The 12,944-nt window shown below is 46.1% G+C and overlaps 2 protein-coding genes across 2 annotated transcripts in view; both read right to left on the bottom strand.

Annotated features, from left to right (window-relative positions):
• Positions 1 to 4,795, bottom strand: part of LOC117640307 (E3 ubiquitin-protein ligase MYCBP2) — a 171,444-nt gene extending 166,649 nt beyond the window's left edge. The window contains exons 1-8 of the mRNA XM_034376709.1: positions 2,608 to 4,795; positions 2,122 to 2,523; positions 1,899 to 2,033; positions 1,626 to 1,804; positions 1,310 to 1,550; positions 987 to 1,219; positions 324 to 898; positions 100 to 241 (exon numbers count right to left, since the gene is read on the bottom strand). Coding sequence (XP_034232600.1) covers positions 100 to 241; positions 324 to 898; positions 987 to 1,219; positions 1,310 to 1,550; positions 1,626 to 1,804; positions 1,899 to 2,033; positions 2,122 to 2,523; positions 2,608 to 4,665 — 3,965 coding nt within the window. The 5' untranslated portion in view covers positions 4,666 to 4,795. The remainder of the gene's footprint in view (positions 1 to 99; positions 242 to 323; positions 899 to 986; positions 1,220 to 1,309; positions 1,551 to 1,625; positions 1,805 to 1,898; positions 2,034 to 2,121; positions 2,524 to 2,607) is intronic.
• A 5,245-nt stretch (positions 4,796 to 10,040) lies between these two features.
• On the bottom strand, positions 10,041 to 12,403 carry LOC117640165 (40S ribosomal protein S25). Its single transcript, XM_034376446.1, has 4 exons — positions 12,251 to 12,403; positions 11,573 to 11,665; positions 10,253 to 10,436; positions 10,041 to 10,180 (listed from the first exon to the last, which is right to left on the bottom strand). The coding sequence occupies exons 1-4, from the start codon at positions 12,251 to 12,253 to the stop codon at positions 10,104 to 10,106; spliced, it is 357 nt and encodes a 118-aa protein (XP_034232337.1). The 5' UTR covers positions 12,254 to 12,403; the 3' UTR covers positions 10,041 to 10,103.
• Positions 12,404 to 12,944: the final 541 nt, after the last annotated feature.

The following is a 12,944-nucleotide window of genomic DNA, read 5'->3' as shown; positions in this document are numbered from 1 at the left end:
AGCATGCACACTGTGTCAGTCAGCTGAGCGACAGCTCTGTCCCTAGTAAATGCCTGCGAGTTGTAATAAGAGGAAAAAAGAATGAAGTTAAAGCCTTACCTGAATGGAAGAACGCCGTCAAGAGCTTGGTTGATTGTCGGTGCACCAGCGAGAGCAAATCCTTTTCCAAGAAGTGTAGAATGAGCGTTGTAAACTTGATGGGCTTGTTCCTCGACTAGATCAAGATCTTCATCCATTTCATCTGAATTTTAAAAAAATAATTTTAGTCAAATAAACAGTTGTTTAAAAATACATTATTTTTTTGAAAATGAGAAATGGATTACCTGGTAGAGCTGGAAGAAGCAAATCCTTCTTCATGAGTGATGCAGCACACATGCCTCCAATGTAAGCTAGCTCAGCTTCCAGGTGACGCAACCCATTGCTGAGGGAGGGGGGCCACTCATAGCCAACCACAAGACAACGGAAGCCATAGAAGCAGGCCTTATCATCTTTGATATAGTCAGAGGCTGTCTCCAAGGAAAATATGACTTCATTGCCTGGGAGAACAACTGCAGCCTGAGGCCAGTTGCCCGGACTTCCACTGAACCTATGAAACACTGGCCAGTGAGGGTAGAAAAGGAAGTTTGGGTCAGGTTCATAGGGTCCGGCATTTGGAGACGAGACTTGATACTCCATGGCTGGCCCAGGGCCAGCAGGACCTGCCCCATGAGAAGAGCCTGCAGCACGGCTTCTGTCTGAGTCCAAATCCTTAACACGTTCTTGCTCCTTTCGCTTTGGCAGACGAATAAGTGCCTCTACATTAGGAATGTAGAGTTGGAGTGTATCTTCAGCTTGTGCTGTACCGCACTGTGGGTCAAACTCAATGGCAATCCACTTCACAGTCTCAGGAAAGTGAACACTGTAAAAAGTAAAATCATGTTTTGGCATACATAAAATATAAACTGAATAAAAATAAAAGCTAAGCTGAATCTGGGACCTCCGCTTACCGATAATTAGAAACTGTGGATGGTTTATACGGATGCTCACTCTCAACCCAAGCATAATGCTGTGACGTGGTGGTGCCTGGCATCCCTGCTGGCCCAACATTGATGGCCGCAGTGCTCCCACCAGCGCTATCTTGACTTGTTACCGAGTGCTGCAGAGAGCTACTATGCAGCAGGTTCAGTGCCGCAATATGTGGAAGCAATTCCTGAACCAGTCCCAAAACTTGAACAGCACTCTGGAAGAGACAGGCAAAATTCAAGGAATTAGATTTGGTCAGCAATGAAGTCGGACAAGAGGCATATCAAAATCATGGTACAGTTCTTACCCTGGGGTCTGTCAAAGCAAGGTAACTTATATCAGCAATGCAAAGTGGCATTAGAGTTGTTATTATGGGGGCATTACTAAGAATATCAGTCCCCAACATGTCCTCAGCTCTTTCTCGAGCAAGTGACAACAAATCTGAAACTCGTTGCACAATAGCTGATGCCATAGACAATGTGGCTTTGCGGGCTTGGAGTTCAAGTAAGGCCTTGCTGGACTGTTGGTTTTCAGAATCTTGTGGGTTGCTGCAAAAATAAATTTATTAGAAAACTGTAGCAATAATTATCATTTTAAAATATTATTACTGTATAGAGTCCAACCTATAGTAGAGTATTTGAGGAATTTGCCCACGTGTCTGAGTGGTACCATTGAAACTTAAGGAACAAGTAGAAAATGTGAAAGTTGCTCCATCGGGACCTTTCACTGAACTGAGACCACCATCTCCATTGCTTGTGCGACCACCATGATTTCTAAGCCGCACTGCATACTTCACTCCTTCCTGAAAATTCAACCAACCAGCACATTTTATAATAGAAAACTATAAATTAGAAAAATATAAAATAATGGTGATTAGTGGGAAAACAAAGTACTACCTTGATTGTTACAGGTTTATCAAATTTTAGCTCAGCAATGTCTCCAATACAATCATCAGGACCAAAGGTTCCTCGAGTCAACTCCAGACTATTCCATCGCTGTGTGTGTGATGGGTCATTCCCAGAGTTGTTTTGCTATTAAATGTTTTTAAAAATTAGAAGAAGGAACAATTTTTTTCAAGAATATTTTGATGGTTGCTAACAATGTAAACATTGAACTTACATCATCCAAAAGTTCCAGCTCATACTCATAGTTTCCCATTCCACCATACACAGTAACACCTGCAATGACAACTCCAGATCTATCAACTGAGAAGCATATAGCATCTGGTGATCCATTTCCTGTGTTCCAAGTACGACTTTGGTTGGTCCGAGTAAATCTTGAGGGTGTAGTATGCAGGACTCGACCACAAGTTCCCTCCAGATCCTCATCACCACCACTCGACTGACAACTTAGCTCTGCCACTACACGGGCAAGCAAATTGCAGCAGTTCAGGACAAGTTGAGGGGAGTATGAAACTCTTTCTTGGCACAGCTCTTGACGCACAGGAACGCTGACCATATCAAGTAAACGTTCCAAAACATCTCTGTAAGCCCAGGTGCTGGTCAGGTCACAGCTTTCCAACTGAAAATGAGAATTAAACAATATTAGCTTACAGAATAAATCCTTTTAATTTTATTATTTTCGACAAAAGTTGGCATTACTTACCTGGCTACGATAGCTCATTTGTTCCACTAGAATGGGATAGTGGTGGCTGTCTACACAAGGCATCATGGGCAAGCCAGTGTTGTCAGAGGGACTCAGCTGACGTTTCAGGGAAGAGTCAGCTGCATCCAAGAACGAACTGAGGATGGGGAAAGTGGAGCGGAGGCGAATGGTCGGGCTACACAATGCAGCCAAAACTGCGCTAAGCAGCCTATCACTGCTTGTCTCATCAGGAACACGGCGGTCAGACGCAGCAAGGAGATCACACAAACAAGTCCACTTCAGGAATGCAGTTGGGTAAAACGCATGGAAGCAGGAGACAAAGGTTTGGTGACATTCTTCCAAAATGCTGGTGATCATGCTGGAGTATGGTAGAGCCCGAACAGAGGCAGGAATTCGGGATTTGGATCCCTTCATTACAGCAAGAGTAGGCATTGAATCAGATAAAATTTGGCGTAGCAGGGCTCGAACATCGCCGATGCATTCTGCTAGAACCACAGATTCTGGGACAAGTTTTTTCGTTGATACCTGGTTTGGGTAGATTTCATTGGTGAAGGAGCAAAGTAGTCGTAAACTACCTCGGCTTATATAAACCAAACGTCGCAAATCAATCATGGCAGCTGCTTGGGCAGTTGACCCTGGTGCTAGTCCAGAAACATCCATGAGATGCACCTTAAGGGTGTTCCAGCTCCAACTCAGCAGAGCCAAGAGAGATTCAAAGCACTCTTTGCTGACAGCCCGAGAAAAATCTCGACTCAGAATGTAAACTGGTTCTGCAAGATCAACTTGGCGATTTGGAGTGTGATTTTCTGGAGTGACCACTCGGTACAGGATTTGGGGTATTTGCCCAGCATTATTATCAGTGCCGTTGTTGGACTTCTTGGAGGATTTGAAATAAAATATGACCTGGTCTTCTGTAGTCACCATTCCCTGGCCACTGGATCCACAGTCACTTGAAGGCCCACTGATGCGAGCCCAGGCCACGTACCAGCGATTAGCCTGAAGTGGGACTGGCTCATCAAACAGCATTGGGTACTTCTGGCGAGGCCCACACTCGTAGGGAATTTCTTCTGTTTCTGCCAACAACTCCCCATCTGTTTCCTGCTCTCCTCCTTCAATGCCAATGTCAAATAACTTAATCTTTCCTGTGTACTCCCCTCGGCCACCAAACAAACCAAAGCCGCCCAAAAGGATATCCGTATCAGCCATGAAGCGAATAGCTTCTATGGAGTGAGCAGAGTATCCCCAACCACCCCCATGGCTTTCAAACCGGCTGACCGCAGAAAAATCTTCCCTGCTGTAAACCTTGGCCTGCTGACTGGTCTTGTCGATAGAGTCTTCACAAACACCCAGGTTCAACTCATGGGCTTTCGTCAAAGTGTCCAGACAGCACAGTAGATGTAGGGCGGCTTGAGCCCTGGTGACGAAGCAGTTGGCGACCACCGGGAGAGCTAGTTCCGAGCTGAGGATGGGGGGCTCGCGGACCCGGGTCTCACTCGACACCACGTTGTAGCACACCATGGCGTGGTTCTGCGGCTGGTAGCACCACACCACGTTGTACAGCGGGTCCAGGCACGCAATGGTGTTGGCGAACTCCACCTGCTCCGGGCCGGCGAAGCTGTTGCAGTTGCCGTCGCGCCGGTTAATGACCAGGGACTTGAAGGCCGAGTGCGCGGGCGGGATGTCCGTGGGGGCCAGGATGATGCTGCCCTTGTTGGCCATCACGGTGGACTGCGACAGGTTGGACGAGTTGATGAGGCTCTCGTCGATACGCAGGAACGTCTGGTCGCCGGACGCGCCGACCCACGTGGCCCTGCGGCCGTGGCGCGGCCCGATGAAGGGCATCTTCTCCGGGGTGGCGTACCACGCCCAGTCCGCCCTGGCCTTGGCCTCGGCCTTGGCCTCCGCCTTGGCGTCCTTCCTGAGCGGCACGGGCGCCAGGCGGCCCAGCTGCCCCTTGGAGTGGTTGCCGAACGTGATGACCTCGCCGCGCACCGTGAGCACCACGGTGTGGTAGCTGCCGCACGCGATGTGCACGGCGTGGAAGGGCAGGCGCACCATGCCGGGCACGCTCCTGGCCACGGGGTCGCCCACGCCCAGCTGGCCGTACAGGTTGTCGCCGAAGGTGAACACGTCCCCGCTCTGCGTGAGCACGGCCGAGTGGTGCAGGCCGCACGAGATCTGCACCACGGGGCTCTCGATGGGCAGGAAGAGGCGCGTGGGCGGCAGGGAGGTGGCCCTGGACGCGTCGCGCTCGTTGTCCGTCGCCGCGGACGTGGACGGTTCGTCGAGGCTGGGCCGCGCCGCCGCCAAGTTGGCTGCGATGTTCGACGCCATGTTCGACGCCAAGTTGGACCCCAAGCCCGCCTGGTTCTGCATGCCGTGCACGGCCAGCGGCGACGCGCGGAACGGGGAGCAGGGCGCCTTCAGGGGCCCGTGCATGGCGGCGCGGCTGCTGCCCGGCGCCGACGGCCCCGCTGCCGCCCCCGCCGCCCCGCCGCCCCCGCCGCCGCCACCACGGAGGCACTGCCGAGGGCCGCCCCCGCCCCGCTACTGCTGCTGCCGCTGCTGCCGCCGCTCCCGGAGGCGGAGCCCGCCACCGTCTTGAGCTTGGGCACGGTGTGCACGGCGTGCTTGGAGCCAGCCGCCTTGCGCTGCTGCCTCTGCTTGCGCTCTTCCAGGCGCTGGTGAAGGTGGTCCTGAAGCCGCTTGCCGTGACACCCTACAGGGAATAAGGAAAGATGAATTATTTTTCGCAATAGCGCAGGGAAGGCCCTTCGCTTGCGGCACGTAGCACGCACCTCTGAAGATGAGGTCGAGGCGCATCATGCCGGCAATGTCCCCTGCGCCCGATGGCCCCAAGATGGCAAGTTCCGAGTTGTCGATATTTTCTCTGGCGCAAATGCGGCAACAGCCACACTCCTCGCACCCAGAGTCACCCTCTCCACATCCGCACTCCCTGGGATAAGACAGGAAATAGTGTAAGTGGTATTGTAAAACACGAAAAGGCAATATTCGGTGTCACTGTGTTACTCACTGGCCAGGGTTCCGGTCCGGCCTCATGCTGCTCAGGCAGCTGATGCTGTAGCCAGTGCACTCCCGGCACACGGTGCACACCATGCAGTTTTCCTGGCGCCACTTGTGCTTCCCCGGAGAGCACATGATGTCCTCCCAATCCAGGTCGTCGTCGTCCCCATCCTCTGAGCCCGTAGTCTCCATGGCCACCACTGCCTGGGCAAGTGCTAAAAACAAAATTCAAAAATTAAATTTAAAAATAGAAAAATGTACGAAAAGGTCTTAAATACAGATAAGATAGAATACCTTCTTTGCCATGGGAAAAATCCCGTCCACATTGCCCCTTGTTGTTTATGCCAAAAGTATAAACATGCCCTTTGCTACTGAGAGCAACAGCGTGTGCTTTGCCCAAAGCTATTTGAACAATTGGGATATCCTTCAATTCTGAGACATGACCTATGAGAGCAATGGAAATCAAAATTTTGTTATATCAAATGAGCTAAGTGAAAGTTTTATTAAATTTATTTGATTATTTACCTGTGATAGGGTCACAATGAGAGGTGTCCTTTCCAAACATGAGGAGCTCACCCTCTTTTGTGATTACAGCTGTAGTTCCATTGTTACAGGCAGCATAAATGATATGTTGTCCATCAACTTTAGTCATCTTTTTTGGCTTGACAGCTTTTGGTTGGCGGCGCGCTTTACCTAAAATTTCCAATTATATTGTTTCAAATTATTTTTTTGTAGACTTACTGATAAATAAAATAAAACTAAGCAATAATTACTTTGATCACCATCCTCCCCACGCCGAGCAGTGCCCGTGAAAAATGCACTTCCATCTTCAGCCACCAGCACAGCATGAAGCCCATCGTGGCCGACAGCAATGTGCACGATTTTTGGGGACTTTGTAATGGGCAATTCCATCCATTTCCCACTCCTCGGGCCTGGCTGTTTGATGCCTAGGCTTGCTGGTTTCCCACAATACAGCACCTTACCCATAGTAGTCCTGATAAGTCCAAAATCTTTTCCTGCAGTAATGGCCACCACATCTTCTTCATATGCATTTTGCAAGGCATGATTTTTGGAGTCGTCATCATATGAAGCAGCTCCATGAAAATGCAGGCATTTTCTGGCTAGTTTCAGAGGGAGCTCACTTATTGATACAACAGGTGAAGATGCAGGGTTCAGCATTCTCACGACAAATCCATCCTGTGAATAGAAAACATGGTAATCACACCAAACCAACAACTATAAATAATTTTTTTAGGGACATACAAATTTATTCTTACATCTTTGGCAGATGTTATCATTCCCAGACTCTCTCCATCTGAAAAGAAAACACTTGCTTCCAAGTCACGATGGTTTAGTAAAATTTTATCAATTACATACAACCCATTTCGGTCAACAGTCATCAGCTCAAGACTCCTTTTACTGGCTCTTTTAAAATACAGCTTGCCCTAGAATGGAAACAAAACACATTAAATTTTTACCCAGTGAGACATTGCATATACAATGTTTCCCTTCTTCATAGAAATACTAACATTGGCATATCCCAGCCATCCTTTATCATCTGGGAAAAAATCGGTAGCATGCTGATAAATAAGGCCTTTCATGGTGTTTCGATACCCTGAGCCAATTTTCAGCAGTCCTTTTGAAGTATACAGGTACAAAAATTCGCCATCACTTGCCATTGATCTAGGAACTAAAGGGCTGACAAGAAGATCTGAAACAGCAGAACAAATATTTAACTAGCTTGGTCTAAATACCCTAAAAGTGTAAAACTTGTACTAAGTTTTTAAGTTACCTTTACTCATTTTCACAACAAAGTCATCAATATGGGAAGCTTCAGGAACTCCATGAGTGAGCCAATCGGGTCGTGCCACTTTACCCAATAGCACACCATGAACACTTCGCTGCAATGCTGTCATCACCAGTGGCATCTGAAAAAAACAAGCTTGTTAAACATTTTGATCTTCCCTCAGTTGATAAATGAGTAGGATGAAAATAAGAATAAATCAGGACCTGAATATTTTGTGTGGCCAGTGCCCGTGGACACATGAGCAGTGCCCCCGTAGCATTGAGCAGTTTGCCCGTGTCACCTCGCACTACAACAAGACTCAAGAGGCATGCACAAGCAACAGCAGTCAGGTGACTTCCATCATTTGCAGCATCAGGCTCAGGACCATGAGAGGTGGCAAGGTCCAGCAGAAGACAAAACAGTGGATCTAGAAACAAGATATATAAACTATGAAACCTAACAAGTAAACCAAGTAAATTATTTTTTTAATAAAGTGTGTACCTACCTATGATGTCAGATGGTTCTCCCTTTAAGCCATCTGGTTGTTGACCTTGCAAAACGTCTAATATTGCAAACAGGGCTTTGGTACATAAAATAGGGTGTGATGACCGGCTCTCTTTGATGATTTCAAAAACACTTCGCAATCCAATGTCTACCACCTAGATGACCACAAAGAATTAAACAAGAAATCATCATACAGCACAGCAGAAAATTACTACAGAAAAGTATCTTCACAGTTACGAAGGAAATGAGCTGGTTTTAAGTTATTTTTTTATCAAGCATAAATGACAGACCTTTGGCACTCGGATCTGCACAACATCCTGGCAGTGATCTCCAACTTCTTCAAGGTCACTGTCAACATCACTGCAACCCTCTAGAGGTGGTGCACTCGAAGAAGAGGCAAGGTAAATTTGTGTTGCTCGCTTCATCCATCGGTCCAGTACAGCTTGGCGAATACTTGCAAATATTGCAAACCATGATGCATTGCATGGTAATTCTACTTCAGGTGGGCCTCCAAGTGAAGCTATGTCAACATATTCCACAGCAAAGTAATTGGGATATGGCCCAAAGTTCTACATGGATAGAAGAGAGATGAAGATTAAATTTACAGATATCGTTTACGGATAATTTATGTCAGCACTGCTAGGCTTGGCTGATCTCATTTATTTTTAAGCTCCATGAGTACTGACCGAGGGTTTCCTTTTGTCTTTAGCTCTGGTCAATTTTCCCTTTTTGCCTTTTTTCCAATCAGATCGCCTCCTAGAAGCAGAAGAGAAGATATGTGCAATGGATGTTGTATGTGTGCAAAAATTGAATCAAGGCCGTATCTCCATGAATGAAGAAAGGTTTTCATTCGAACGTTTAATTGAATAGAAACCTCAAACAAACATGAATGGGCCGACGGAAGAGTGTCCCAGTGTCAACAACCATGAATCCCTTTTCGATTCTTTAAGGGCTTAAACAGTGGTTTACTGACATATGTTGCCATGCCAAATTGTTGGGGCTTGGTGTGTGTTGTGGCAAATCTGTCAGCCACCTCTTGGAAATGACATGAGGGGAAAGGGGTTTTAAAATGTGCAAACAAATACGCATGCTTTGATCGCAGATCAATTCAAATAAATGTGGAGGGAACATTTTTTTTATGTTGGCTTAAAACATAAACTAGAATCCAAATGAGGTTTGCTAAGTATAACTACGGATGCAGCAGACTACAAATCAAATAATAATACAAACAAACAAATGTAAGCTTTGGGCAGCTCATCTGTCAAATGTCAGATAAACAAGTTGCTTTTAAGTAAACAAAACTAGTTAAACTACGGCAAATACAATTTAAGCGTAGTTTGTCACACCTTTGTTGCTCTGGCCAGATCCTAAACAATTCGTGGAAGTATTTTCCGAGAAGACCGGATTCGGGAAGCATTGTGTCTCTGATGTTTTGGTTAGGCATTTCCCGAAGCGGCTTCTAGGTTGGCTTGGCTTGCGCTTTATGCAAGCCAACAGCTGCTTTTGAATGGAGACACCGCTTTCGGCATGACGACCGAAGCGGCCGAAGGCCTTGGCTTTCGATCCAACTAATTAATATTCAGAATCCCGGAGTAGATTTACAGGGTTTAAGGAAAACTTGATACCAAGCGAAAGCTTGGTCAACACTATTTGGCTTCCACCTTCCTCCACCCCTACCCCTGGCCTACCCTCGCCCCCCTCCACGCCCCGTGCCGAGCGCCCTCTAGCAGATGCGGATGCGTTTGTAACATGTCGAAAAAGACGCCCATCCAGGGCTCCCAGAGCTCTTTTCCCGAGATGAGCTATTTAGGGGGTTCAACAGAGTAGGGAGAGAGTTGTTCGGAAGATGCCCAAGCTGAGGCAACTAATTGCGATCCTGTTTTGTACTTTTCGCTTTGTGAAGTTGCCAGTCAAGGCACACAGCTCACCCCCGGGACCCGCTTAGCTTTGAAGGGTCGAGCTTCTCACACAAGTCTAGTCACAGTTTCATTGTTTTGTTTCTCACAGTTGGTTAGAACTTAGAAAGGGTCAATGGGTTGCATTGCAAGTTTAGATGTATTAAAGGTAGTATTGTTTGACCGGTGAATTGGGCAAGGGGAAGGTATAAAATGAAAGACGATTGGCAATGACAATATTTATTTATTAATAAATAACATCATTACGTATATAAAGAAAAGTAAAATTACGCAGGATCGTCTCCCTTTGTAGCTCTGGTGTAGATCAGCTGGGCATGATGCTGAACAACTTGTTTAATCAGACCTAGAAACAGAAAAACTTAATGAGTGCTAATCTAATGATAACCAAACAGCATTCAATTAATGCAAAACTTACCCTTTTGGAGAAGTTCATCAAGGGCTTTCCTAGCAAGAGATCCTCGAATCTTTAACCTTTCGCTCACAACAGAGGGTGTGATGAGCTTGTAAGCGGGGACTTCCTTGAGAAGTTTATCATAAGTGGCCTTGTCGAAAAGGACCTGGTTGTTAAGCTTGTCACGGACTTTTCCCTTTGACCACTTCTGCAAATAGAAAGAAACAAGGTTGTAAACCAGGCTCATTGTCGATTTTCCTGTCATCAGCATCCAAGCAGAAAAATATTTGAACATCATTGTCAATTGGCCTATAGCCAACAAGTACAGCAAACATTGCAAGCTTATCAGAAGTGAGTAGTGGTATAAAGCGTCATCACCAGTCAGGGGACAAACATGAGTGTCATCAAAGGAAGGCTTGCAGAATGAATACAATGACGTTAATGGTTGATCTCAGACTCATTATATCATTTTTGCTGTCATCAGCATCCAGGCAATAAAATTTTCATCAGGGATCATTGTAAAAACAAAAAATATTGCTAAGACCACAAGCCTATCATCAGAAGTGAGTAGTGGTATAAAGCGTCATCACCATTCAGGGGACAAAAATGAGTATCATCAAAAAAAGGCTTGGGAACTACATACAATAAATAGCATATTACACATGATCTCAGGCTCATTATATCATTTTTGCTGTCATCAGCATCCAGGCAATAAAGTTTCATCAGGGATCATTGTCAACTAATTAATAACGTAAAGTATAGGCCTTAAGACAACGAACATATCAAAGATCGCAAGCCTATCATCAGAAGTGAGTAGTGGTATAAAGCGTCATCACCAGTCAGGGGACAAATAAGAGTATCATCAAAGAAAGGCTTGGAAACTTATTACAATAAATTACATATTACACATATGATCTCAGGCTCATTATATCATTTTTGCTGTCATCAGCATCCAGGCAACAAAAGTTTCATCAGTGATCATGACAAAAATATCATAACACAATGAATATCAAAGACCACAAGCCTATCATCAGAAGTGGGTAGTGGTATAAAGTGTCATCAACAATCAGTGAGGGACAGCCACAGTATCATCAAAGAAAGGCTTGTGCACAAACAACATCTAAAGGAAATTGATTCTGAATGATTGATATCAGTTTCATTTCGTCAGTTGACGCTGTCATCAGCATCCAGGCAAATGGAAGAAAATGCCATCATAGATCATTGACAGAAAAGTCATGACAATAAATATAGACCTGAGCACAAGCGTAACATCCAGCAAAACTTATGTATTATGAGAGATCAGCGACACCTCAGCATGGAGGCCCAACTTGACTGACAACGTACCTTCTTCTTGGCCTTGCCACCTCCTCCCTCCTTCTTCTTGGGGGTCTTGGCGGGCTGCTTGGAGGCAGCTCCCTTCGCGTCCTTCTTGGGTGGCTGAAAAACGAGAGAACAAGCTTACAAGAGGAAACACATGACTACCCGCTTAGCGGTAGACGGGACAAGCCGAAAACCAAGAGAGGGGCTTGAGCTTCAATTCACAAATATGTGATGTGAACACTAAAATAATTTTACTGGGTAACTGGAGTAACAGAAGGTTCAAAAATAACCAAAGCCCAAACAACGCAGAAACCAGTGCGGGTGGACGCCCGAAGACAACACAATGGCTGACTTAACCTCAATCTAGCATGGAACGACTAAAATGACTTGATTAAAATGTAGATACTACAAATGGGCGCAAAAGTAGACGAAAAAGGGCTCATTCAAGTTGTGATTAAGAAATTAACCAGAGTGTCCAAACGTAACGCGCACAAATGTCGAAACACAATACTGCCATGTGGTGCCGCACGACAACCAGAAAACAATCCACCCGCCTGAATTCAGAATCTAACAACCGCGTACACCGAAACACGAATTTAGGATAAAGTGGGTCGTCAACTAGGGCCGCATTCGACTTATATTAACTTTAAAACGGAATTTCAATTAAAATTCGGCCATAAATACACCCGACCACGAACTCACCATGATGACGACTCCCTGCGTGAGGGGAAACGGAAGAAAAGACAAAACGCCGGGAGAGAGGGTGGGGAGTTCTGGCTGGCTATGAGGCGAGAAATAATGTTCGGCCAGGGTTTTACACGGTGGCCAGCGCGAGGTTTGGCCGCTAGGAGGCGCCACCAGCAGCTGCAGTTTCGGACTTCTAGCACTTCTACCCCTTGCTACAGTTATCGCATGGATGTGAAGATTGGTTCATCAGGAGGCTACTAGCGGTGCATACAATCGACTCTGGCACACTACCCTTGCATGGCAAAGAACTTTGGGCGAAAATAATAGTTTCCTGACGGCTTTCAGTGATGGCCAGGTGTACCAACACGTCAACTGTACGACTGACTTTTTCCATGCTTTTTCTCACCTCGAGGCTTAGGTATAAGGAGTCCCGTTGTCTATCTGAACATCCCGCTGCATAGTGTCTGCGATAATCCAGTTTAGGACCCTTCATTTCTTTTATCCATTGATTTGACGCAGTGTGACGGTAGCGCAATGTTGTCATTGAAGTAGATCTGTTTCCGTCAGCTTCAAGCAGCTCACTACGCTTGTTCCTCCGAGGTTTCTCTCGTCACTAAAAAAAATCATCGATCACTCATGGCATTCAAAGGTGCTTACAAAAAAAATCACTCTTTCCTTTCATTTCTCTTCTGTTGGATGTTTGTGTCAT

Source organism: Thrips palmi, unplaced genomic scaffold (assembly GCF_012932325.1).
Source record: "Thrips palmi isolate BJ-2018 unplaced genomic scaffold, TpBJ-2018v1 HiC_scaffold_12, whole genome shotgun sequence".
NCBI classification, from domain to species: Eukaryota; Metazoa; Arthropoda; class Insecta; order Thysanoptera; family Thripidae; genus Thrips; species Thrips palmi.
This window is presented reverse-complemented; position numbering and strand designations above follow the sequence as displayed.

What these genes read in the sequence shown, in the direction of transcription:
- LOC117640165 (XM_034376446.1), bottom strand. An exon ending in GTGGCAAGGCCAAGAAGAAG is followed by an intron (nt 10,437 to 11,572) that starts GTACGTTGTCAG and finishes TTCTATTTGCAG; the next exon opens with AAGTGGTCAAAGGGAAAAGT. An exon ending in TGATGAACTTCTCCAAAAGG is followed by an intron (nt 10,181 to 10,252) that starts GTAAGTTTTGCA and finishes TTCTGTTTCTAG; the next exon opens with GTCTGATTAAACAAGTTGTT.